At 46.2% G+C, this 11,234-nt stretch overlaps 1 protein-coding gene across 2 annotated transcripts; it reads right to left on the reverse strand.

Annotated features, from left to right (window-relative positions):
• Positions 1 to 4,603: 4,603 nt before the first annotated feature.
• Positions 4,604 to 9,337, reverse strand: LOC129147914 (T-cell surface glycoprotein CD1e, membrane-associated-like). 2 transcript variants are annotated; one of them, XM_054711818.1, is made up of 6 exons: positions 9,271 to 9,337; positions 8,665 to 8,958; positions 7,074 to 7,352; positions 6,260 to 6,538; positions 5,396 to 5,489; positions 4,604 to 4,801 (listed from the first exon to the last, which is right to left on the reverse strand). In XM_054711818.1, exons 1-6 carry the CDS (start codon positions 9,335 to 9,337, stop codon positions 4,636 to 4,638), a joined length of 1,179 nt encoding a protein of 392 aa, XP_054567793.1. In that variant the 3' UTR covers positions 4,604 to 4,635. The 2 variants fall into 2 exon arrangements, with proteins under 2 accessions (XP_054567793.1, XP_054567794.1); XM_054711819.1 differs by having other exon boundaries at positions 8,665 to 8,943; positions 9,256 to 9,337.
• Positions 9,338 to 11,234: the final 1,897 nt, after the last annotated feature.

Raw genomic sequence — 11,234 nt, forward strand, 5'->3', positions numbered from 1 at the left:
CGACTATAACAATTTACATTTCCACCAACAGTGTATGAGGGTTTCTTGTTCTCCACAACCTCTCCAACACTTATTATTCCTTGTCTTGCTAAAAATAGCCAGAGAATTATTTATTAACACTGGTTTATTGAGTTCCAAGCTGTAAGAGCAGTTGGTCATATGGCAGTAACCCAAGAATGTCTCTGAGCGGAGTTATAAGTTTGCCTGGGAAATTATTCATCCTGAAAACTGTACCTGCAAGGAATCAAGGCAGGGGCTACGGCACCTGGACCCCTACAGCACCTCCTTTGCTTTTACTAGAAACTAAAGGATCCATTGCATCATGTGCATGAAATATAAAGGGGAGCGGGGGGTGTTTTGAGTAGCAGCCCTTTAGTTCTACAGAAAGTTCAAGTAGATTTCACTTTTTTTAATTTTATTTTACCTGGGGGCGGGGGTGGGGGGCATGAAGGAGTAAGATCCTACATATTTTTGCTAAAAAGTAATGAAGGGAATATCTGCCTTATCACATAGTAAAACGTACTAGAAAGTTAGTGTTAATTTACAGGGGAAATTTACAGAAGCTTAAATGAGAGAAGTGGATATTGAAGCTTAGGGATCAAAGGTGAAGAAAAGAGATATGGCCAGAGTAGACCCTGATGACAGGTGCTATATTGAAAAATTCTTCTGTTTTTCAAGGAAGTGAAGGATTTTGAGCAGGAGACTGATGTGGTTAAAATAGCATTTAGAAAAGTTCCCTAGTTCGCAATGAGATTTACAATCAGAGAGTGACCTGAACAAGGCAGTGGCTGTGAGAACGAAGAGTGGAGTGACACAGCATGGTGGTAATTCGGGTTAATCAAACAAAGAGTGACCAGGAGGAGGTAGCGTGGTATCATTTACGAAGATGGACAACACCGTTTGGGAAGGATGGTATTGAGATGCACAGGTCCATTTGGGTCCTGTTAAAACTGAGACTCCAGCTGGAGGTACTTGGGTGGTTCGAGGCATATGGGTTGTTGCAAGAAAATGCTATGGGCTACACAGCATCTGCTAAGCACATGGTGCCATAGGAAGAAGTGTAGATATCTGTATATCTGTCCTCTCTTTCAAATTATATTTTTAAGTTATATTTAATAAATAGAATTATCTGTATCATGGAAAATGTTAATTTTTTAAATAAATAATTATTGAGCATTTACTATATGCCAGGCATTTTACTAAGAGCTGAGAATATCAAGGTAAATCAAATTAACTGTGGATAAAGAGGTATAAATTCCTTGTTCTGATGGAGTTTAGTGTGAATGAAAGAGTTATACAAATGAATATATAAATACAGCTGTTATAAACCGAAAATTTAGAACTCTATGGTGCCATGGTAACAAATGATAGGAGGCATGGACCAAGTGAAGGAGATCCGGAAGGATTCCCATAAAGCGATGACAGACCTGCATTCTGAGAGAAGATGAGGAGATAACCTGAAAAAGAAAACATAGTTTACACTAAGACCCAGTAAAGAGAGAAGTATATCCGTTTGAGGAACTGAAAAAAAGGCAACAATTCACATGTATTTCATGACACAAAACTTCTCAAATATCATTACAATCAGCTTCTCTGTTTTAAGTATATACTATATATATACACACACTGAGTAGCCAGATTATTATGATCTCTGAACGCATAATAATCTGGCCACTCAGTGTGTGTGTGAGGGGACATGGGCTGTTGGCCGGCCTGCCTGCTGGTCGAACTCCTGGTCGAGGGGACAATTTGCATATTAGCCTTTTATTATATAGGATATACACAGAGTGGCCAGATTATTATGCGGATATATATATATATATTAGAGGCCCAGTACACAAGATTCATGCACTGGTGGGGGCATGGTCAGCGGGGATAGTCCCGCCTTGGGAACGCCGCTCATCCTGGTCACCGAAGTGGCTGTGGACCCGCTCTCTGAGTGGCTGCTCCCTGGTCCAGCATATTACGTGGAGCCGGAGCACTCATCTCTCCAGGGAACCCGGTCAGGGCCAGGCCCAAAGACAATAGCACTGAGAGGTGGTGGATTAGGCCTCAGTCCTGCAGTGGCCATGAACCCACCTCCCAACCTCCAGGGCCGCTCTGCAAACTTGGTGGCGGTGGCACTGCGCAGTCTGTGGGCATCCACAGGAGGCAGCAGGGAGTGAGGAGGAGGAGCCTCGGGCAAGGAGAAGAAGCCTGGGGTGAGGAGGCGTCAATCACAGCCCAGGTTCCAGCCCGTCGGCCCAGGGTTCACAGTGGGAGCAGCTGCTCATCCTGGTCAGCCAAGTGGCACTCCCACTATGGGAGTGCACTGACCACCAGCGGGCAGCTCCTGCGTTGAGAGTCTGCCCCCTGGTGGTCAGTGCACGTCATAGAGACTGGTCAGCTGGTCGTTCTGTTCATTCTGTTGTTCGGTCGCTGGGCTTTTATTATATACGGTATTTTGAAAAAATGGACAAAAGGTATTTTGGGATATAATTATGCACTGGGTTCCATATTATACTCTTATAAAAATTATATCATGTCTATGTCTAGTAATATATTTGGAGGCTGTTTATCCGATAATGACATAGTTTACCCATGTGTGCAGCATCTGCAAATCTCAAACTCAGTAATGGGTGTGTCAGAACTTATTTTTCATTGAAACACCAGGTTCCTATGTGCTGGTGCCACCCAGCATTTTCAGAATAACAGCCTCTTTGAGAACTTCTGGGTAACATGGGATCTTTCTTCCCCACCCCACCATGTTACACAGATGTGCGCTCAAGCAAGCTCGAGTACTTCACCTTGTTACACCACCTAACAGGCCTCCAAGGCCCTTTGAAGCTTTTGTGGATGTTTTGTAGCTCTGTGCATGACACTCTGGCCTTCTGTAAGTGGAATGTTCACCACACACCTGAATACCATGCAGACAAAAGGTGCCGGAGCAAACTTGACCCCCTAATTTCTCTCATATAGGGAACTTCCAGAACATTGAAGTGAGGAGGCTGTCTAATCCTCTCTCCCAAATCAGTGATGACACTGGACAATTTTTTAAATGTTTTTATTGATTTGTAGAGAGAGAGGAAGGGAGAGGGATAGGTAGACAGAAACATCAATGATGAGAGGGAATTACCGATCAACTGCCTCCTGCATGTCCCCTACTTGGAATCAAGCCCGCAACTGGTGCATTTCCTCTTGACTGGAATCGAACCCGGGACCCTCAATTTGCAGGCCGACGCACTATCCAATGAAAACCAGCTAGGACCTTTTTGTGGTTTTTATGTGAATGACAAAGGCAGGGTAAACAGGCTAAACAGATTTAGGATTAGCTAGTTTGGATAGTTTTAGTGAACTTCTGAGTGTAGAGCATGTCCCCTTGGTCATGGGGTGATTGGACAGGGGAATAGTGTAAGAGCTGGAAAAAGCAGAATGTTGAGGGTATGGGCTCTGGATTGGTTAGTTTTCATAGTAAAGGCATGCTCTAAAGAAAGAGAGGGAGATGAATCTGCATTCAGAGACTAAATATATGAAACTTAAAGAAAAGGCATAGAAGAAAAATGTCCTTTTGTTACCAAAGAATCTAACTTCTCTGTCGCTGGTGGGAGCTGGGCTCTAGGGACTCCGCTGACAGGAGCTCTTGCCGAAGCCCCCACGGGAGAAGGGGCTGTGGGAAAAGACTTTATTTGCATGGAGTTACATTCCTCAGGCTCCACAGTCCCTGCCTCTGAGCCCAGCCCTGAGAAAGGTACAGCTGGGCTCCCGCAGAGCCAGAAGCAAGGCCAGAGTCCAGAGCTTCGATTCCCCGGTGCAGCTGGGTCCCGTACATTCAGTCAGATTGAGTCCATTGATCCACTGGGTGCGGCCCACACAATGCATTAATCCATTTGTCTGGAGATTTCAATTGAACAATCCTGGGAAGCTTCCATGACAAACAGGCAACCAAATTCGAGTTTGAAGGATCAATAAACATGTGGCCAAAGCAGAAAAGAGATTATCACAAGATGGAGGTTGGTGGGAGGACAGGTTTCCAAATGAGTCTGGTTCTCTATCAGAATACGATGTTTTAAAACAATCATGCTTTGTTTATTTAATGAACCATATTTAAGCAGAGAGATTTACAATAGCTAAGATTCAAAAACTGCCCAAGTGCCCATCAGCAGATGAGTGGATAAAAAAGCCGTGGTACATCTACACAATGGAATACTACATGGCTGTAAAAAAGAAAGCACTCTCACCATTTGCAACAGCATGGATGGACCTGGGGAGTATTATGCTAATCGAAATAAGCTAGTCAGAGAAAGATAAGTATCACATGATCTCACTCATATGTGGAATCTAATGAACAACATAAACTGATTAACAAAATAGATCCAGAGATATAGAAGCATGGAACAGACTGACAAATTTCAGATGGAAGGCGTGGGTGGGAGAATGGGGGGTGGTGATTAATGGGGGAACGCACATGCATACATGCATATCCCATAGACACAGGCAATAGTGTGGTGAAGGCTTGGGAGGGGCAGGTGCAGGTTGGAGGGGGTCAATGGGAAAAAGAGGGAGGACATCTGTAATACTTTCTACAATAAAAATAGTTGTGTGATATTTTTTTAAGAAGCGGACAAGAATGTTATGCATAAGGTAAAACAAATGCCATCAGAGTTTGCTTAGGCTTATTTTTCCTTTCTTCAAGAATCTGTTTTTCATCCATGATTTCTGTGCCAAGTAGAGCTGATGTCCTAAACTCCTGGGTTGTTGGATGTTGGCTTCTGTGGGAAAGGCAAGGTTGGGTGCATGAGGAGAGCAGACGGTCCAGTTGAAGCTGTGGGAGAAGAAGAGAATCTTGATCTCAAAGAAAAGAAATCAAGAAAGGGGGAAGTCTGACAAGGTCAGCCTCTACCTTAACTGAGCCTGTCTGTCTTTTTGCATCTGTGATAACATATCCTTGAAATGTCTGGTTAACTTGTAACTTCCCTTTTCCCGGACCCTTTGGGGCACAACCTAATGTGCCTGGGCGCCAGGACAGGATACCACAAATTCCTTCATTGTTATTGGTATCATATTAATTGTGGACTATTAACTATCCTGCACCCACAGAAGTATGTGTCTATCATTTTACTTTTTATCCAATCCAGAGGTTCCCCCGCCCCTCCCCCGTTTGCTTTCTCCCGCCTCTCTAATTTATCACCAGTGGATTTCATGTAACCACCTACGTTCCCTCCTTGGATGGCAATGTATGAAATAGATGAAAACCCGCTATTCTCTGGAGCACTATCCCAATCCGTTGAGATACTGCTTCCCAGCAATTGTCCACAGATTGGCTCAAATAATCTCACAAAAATTCTTTTAAGAAAACAATAAAGGAAAAAAGAGTGATTGGGTAAGTAGTTGAAGAAACAGAACAAGAAAATCTCACCTCTGCTTTTGAAACCACGGACCAACCACAACCAACACAACCAGGGTAACCATTATAGCCAAGCAGGTCAATATGGGGAGGATGTGGTATCCGTCTGGTTGGGATAAAATAAGAATGCCAATTTATGAAGTGTCTCTATTCTACCTCAGATAATGCTTCTCATTTCACAGGGGTGGGGCCATCCATGCATTTTCCTCTGTATTTTCTAGAGCCCTCCTTTCAGTTCTTCCTGGTCTATGTCCCTGATCTCACCTCTCTCTCTCTCTCTCTGTCTCTCTCTCTCTCTCTCTCTCTCTCTCTTCTTTTTTTTTTACCACATCATTAGATCCCTCTTTTTTTCTTTAAATATATTTTTATTGATTTTTTTTCAGAGAGGAAGAGAGAGGGATAGAGAGTTAAAAACATTGATCAGAGAGAAACATCGATCAGCTGCCTTCTGCACACTCCCTACTGGTGATCTGTCCTGGGGCCAGTGATAATGACCTCCCCCTCCCCTGGGCAGTTGCATTGTTCAGTTTTTATGATGTGCCCGCAACCAAGGTACATGCCCTTGACCAGAATCGAACCTGGGACCCTTGAGTCTGCAGGCCGAGGCTCTATCCACTGAGCCAAAACGGTTAGGGTTTCTTTTTCTCTTTACTACCTCTAATCCTCTTCTCTTTTCTTGAAATTTAATTGCTTTCATTCTTCACCCTTCTTTACTTGGATTTTCCCACTTTCATCCTCTGTGCGTAGTATTCCTATTCATTTCCCAGGGGCTCATTCACTAGCCCTGGAACTATGGGAAGACTCTCATTTCTCCCAGTGGCCCTTGCTCTTCCTCACCCCAGTGCATGATTAGATCATGGCCTGGTTCTTCCTCGCCCCAGTGGATGATTAGATCGTGGCCTCCAAGGCTGCTGTGTTTCACTCGACAAGTCAGGCCAGTCGCCTCTCTAGCTGCCACATCCAGGGTCACTCGAAGATACCACGTCTCGTCAGCATTGGGCAGGATGTCACCTTGCTGAGTGCCTGGCTGCACCTGCTCACCCCGCATCCACCGCACCCACACAGGCTTGGGATGGAAGCCAGACACATGGCACACCAGCAGCAGGCGCCCAGGACCAGGACTAGCACCTTTGGACACCCAAGCCTCTGGCTTCACTGGAAAGATGAGAAGAAGCAGACTTTAGTGAGTCAGGAACCTTAGCAGTTTGAGTAACCACTTCTTTCTCTTGTCTTGGAAACTCATCCTCTAGCCTCTTATTTTGTGTTTCAAAGAGGTGATAAAGAGTTAAAAACGCAAATACAAGAACTAAAGCACTAAGGATGTGAGAATGAGGAGGAAACTGGTCTTGCAAGGCTGTCAGGCCATAAAAACTGAACAATGCAACTGCCTCGGGGTGGGGGAGGTCATTATCGCTGGCCCCAGGACAGATCACCAGATATGGCCTGAGGACCCCAACACCTGGGGGCCTTCCTGTAAGCCCAAGAAAGGGGGCGGAACCATATCTGCAAGACAAAGACCCCAGAAGGTTATAAAAAGTGAAGCCCTCTGCTTGTTTCTTCACTCTGATTTGGAAATTATTCCCGGGTTCCACTAGTGTTAATTAATAAACGGGGTCCCTCCCTCTCTCTAGGAAGCTTGCTTGGTATTTCTTAGGTCTTCCGAAACCAGAGGAGGGGAAGTTGGGCTGACCTTGCCTTTCCAGTTCTGACTTCCCTGCTGCAGCGATGCCAGCCAGAAAGCGAGGGCAGGTGTAACTGAGAAGATTCCTCGCAACTTCTTTAATAACTCGGTAGCGATTGAGCACTTTACAGACATTCTGAGCCCGACTTCCTGCTCCTGGAGACGGCTTCCAGGAATATCCTTGGAAACTCAGGAAATCGGATCCTTGGTATGCGCCATATAAGAAGGCTTCTGAGGCCTTCCCAGGATGCATTGTACAGCCGGATGATATCTGGATCACAAAGGGATCTGGGGGTGGACAAAGAAGACAGCGTCAGTTTGAAAAGAATTGTTGGGAGGGAAAGGGAACAGTCCCTTACCTTATAATAGACAAATATGCAAATTGACCGCACCTTCGCTACGCCCAAGCCACGCCCACCAACCAAGCCACGCCCATCAACCACGCCCACCAGGAAACTGTTGAAGGGAAGCACCTGCTCCGATCACAGGAGCCAGCCGAACGCGCTCCTGCGATCAGGTCGCAGGGACGATGGGGTGCGGGCGGAGCCCAAGGCCGGGAAGCTGCCCGGGGCTTTCCGGGCCTTGGGGGCCAGCCAGGTGCGTGCTCCGACCGCAGGAGCGAGCCGACCTGGGGGGTCGGCTCGCTCCTGCGATCGGGTCACAGGGACGCTAGGGTGCAGTTTTCACCTGCACCAGTTTTCTGCCAGCACCGGGACCCTGAAAGAAGGTAGAAGGCGGTGGCCACAGCCAAGGCCTGGGTCCCCGGTGCCGGCAGAAAACTGGTGCAGGCAGCCAGGTGAATTAAGGTCTATTGCACGAATCTTCGTGCAAACGGGCTACTAGTGTAAAAATAATTCATCTGACAAGTATCACAGGATCACACTCATGTAGAATCTAAGTAACAAAATAAACTGAAGAATGGAGTGGATCCAGAGACATGGAAGCATGGAACAGAGTTCAGAATCTTGGAGGGAAGGCAGGGGAGGGTGGTTGGGTGGTAATCAACCAAGAACCTTGTATGGGACAGTGAGGGACTGGGGCGGGGCAGGGGGGGAGGAGGGCGGCTGGGGACAGGCTGGAGGGGGTCAATGGGGAAAACAGGAGGACATATGTAATACTTTCAACAATAAAGAATTGTTGGGGTTTTTTTAAAAAAAAATAATTAATTTGAAGGAGCTAGATGGGAAGGCTTAGAAATATAGCAGACTCGTCAGGAAGAGCTTACTTGGGAGGCTTGGGTGCTGGTTAGGCCACACGAACACTCAGGCCAGGAAGAAAGGAGAGCAGATCCTGGCTGGGAAAAGCTGAATCTGAGGCCGAGGGTGAGGAAAGAACATCAAAAGGAGACAGCCATCCCAAGGAGCCAGAATATGAGGGTACATTCAGGGGTGTGAGGAGATATGTGCATGTAGGTCCTGCTGTGTCTGTGCTGGGGTGGAGGTAGAATGGGAATGACCAGAAGGGTGAAGCAAAGAGGAGAGAGTGAGGGAAGGGAGACAGAAAACAAGGTCGGGAAGGTTGAATGAAGGTCAGAATCCATATACCATCTTCACCTGGTCGGACCCCTCAGGCAAAAACCAGCTTGGAATAGCAAACTCACATTCCAACTGAAACTGACTGGAATGCGCCTGCACTTCTCCGGGAAATAGACGGAAGTACAGCTGCAATAATGCCTGGATGCTCTCCAACTCCTCCTTGCTAAAATTGCCCCGGGACCAGGGCAACAGATAGCTGATGGTGCCCGACACACTGTCCCAGCGATGAGTCTGCACTTCGCCCAGCCAGCCTGACCCCTGGTTGTTCCACCAGCTGTGGTTGGCGAACGAGGAGATCTGGCGCACTTGAAAGGAAAGGGGTTCTTCTGCTAGATGATGGGGTCCTAGGACTTGGCCAGCTGAGAGACAGAGAAATGACAATTGAGACAGGGTGAAAGGATGGGAGAAGAAAGGCCCATGTAGGAAAAGAGAAATGCAGATAAAGTTGGCACATATTCTCATGTCCCCATTCCCCTGACCCAATTTTTTCTCCCCAAAATGAGAGAGAAACTGAGGCTGGGGTCAAGGATATGTTGCCCAGAACTAGCCTGGCATGCAGATTACAAGGGCACCCATGGGGAGCGTTACTCCCTCCCCCAGACCCTCCCCAGAACCTTTCTCCACCCTGCTATGCCCAACCACAGGTATCATTCCACCCGGGTTCTCCTTACCCTCTGGGCTTGGCCAAGGGCAGAGAATTCCCTTGAAGAGCAGGGGCAGCAGCAGCAGCAGCAGCATTGAAGCTTGTTGGGGAAAGGATGCCATAGCAGGACAAGTGCTCCCCAGAACTCGGAGACCAGCTTCCCCTCCAAACCCTTTTGTGCTCTGATCTAACTTCCCTTGCCACACAGACAAACACACCTCTCCTTCTGCTCACTTCTCTGTCAGAGAAACCTCACCACAGCCTCCCTCGCCACAGCCTCCCACAAGGTCTCTCATTTCCCCTCCATCTCGATCACTATCTTGCTTCCACATTTTCTTCCTGCCCCTGTCTGTGCCCTAACCTCCCCATGGTGCGAACAACTAAGAAATGAGTCTGGCTTCCAAGAAGGTCTATAGTCTGTGATCTGGCTGGAAAGTGATGTCCCTCTTGGCCTTTGAGAAATCAAGTCCAAAGAGAGGTGATAGAAGGTCCTTGGTAGTGGCCAGTGGCCTTACCAGCAGTGTCCTCACTCCTTATCTCTCTGTGGTCTTCTCTCGCTCCTATCAGCTTCCCAGCCTTCCTTTCTGCTTTATCTTCTCTGTATGATTTTACCTACCCATCATTGTTTCCTGTGGAGTCTACCTTCATTCTTCTCATTCCCTTGCCTGTTCTCTTTATCCCCTCAGACTCTCTATCTTTTTATTCTGGTCTTCACTAACACATTATTAGAAGACACGAGGCACTTTGAATGTAGCTGTATCATCACAGGCAACTCTCCATATTCCATAGTGAAGAGGGAGCAGCAGGAGCAATACAGGTGATCAGATCATCGAAGGAAGACACACTTCTTCTCAGTTTCCCCAGTTAGACAAACTGTGGCTGTTAAAGGGACCCATGAGTGGGATTGACCTGGAAGTGGTGTGCTGACAGACAGAGATTGTCACTCATGTTGTATGAATGGGTCTGTAGGGAATACACAGGGAGAGGCCTCGGATCCCCATTCTACCCTAAATGAGTTGAGTGTGTCCACAGGTGCTCTGAGTTTGAAGAGCAGCCATGCAGCCTTCTGTTCACAGTTCATGGCATGGGAGCACTGGTGTCCCCTGGGTGGTATTTTATTAGAGAGGAGTTTTATGTGAGGCAGAGAAGTGACCCAGGGGACTAGAGTGTTCATGGGAGAATTAATTACTGTGTTGAGTCTTTATTTTTTACCCTTTCATTAATGCTTGCTGTGGCAGCCTGAAGACAGTTTAACTATTATTCCTTTGTTTGGTTTTCATATAAGCATTCGAGTGACATTTACTCAGAGCCCAAAAGATATGCCAGCCACTAATATTTCAGATAGATGTCCTTAGGAGAAAACAACAACAACAAAAACCCAGCCTAAAACCTCTACTCTTCTACTATAGAGGACTCACAGAATTGTGCTCCCAGTTATTGAGAAAACTTTACACTCAGTCTCACCTGTTGTCTGAATTTTAAGACATTAGCATTAGATACCTCATGTTCAATGCTGGGGAGAAATATTTGAGAATTCTGAGGTAATGTGAGAATCTTAAATTTTTTTGTTCAGACAAATTATCATTATTTTATATGGTCAAAATTAATCCATATTTGAACACTCAAAAACTCAAAGAATATGCCACATAATTCTTCTTATGAAATTAATGATCTGAGTCAACCCAAAAATTAAACTGAAAGTGCAAGGATGACTGATATAAATTTTTTTAGAGAGAGTGAAAGAGCAAGAAGGAGTGGATGGATGGGGAGAGAGAGAAAGAGAGAGAGACAGAGAGAAAAACAATGAGAGAGACACATTGATTGGTTGCCTTCCATATGTGCCTCAACCAGGCATAGAACCTGCAACCCAGTTACATGACCTTGACGGGGAATTAAATTGCAATGGGCTGACGCTCCAACCACGGAACCATGCCATCCAGGGCAATTTTTATAAATGAATCAAAGTACATCAAACCAAAAGACTTCTGTACA

The sequence above is a fragment of the Eptesicus fuscus genome, chromosome 22 (assembly GCF_027574615.1).
Source record: "Eptesicus fuscus isolate TK198812 chromosome 22, DD_ASM_mEF_20220401, whole genome shotgun sequence".
In the NCBI taxonomy this organism is placed as follows: Eukaryota; Metazoa; Chordata; class Mammalia; order Chiroptera; family Vespertilionidae; genus Eptesicus; species Eptesicus fuscus.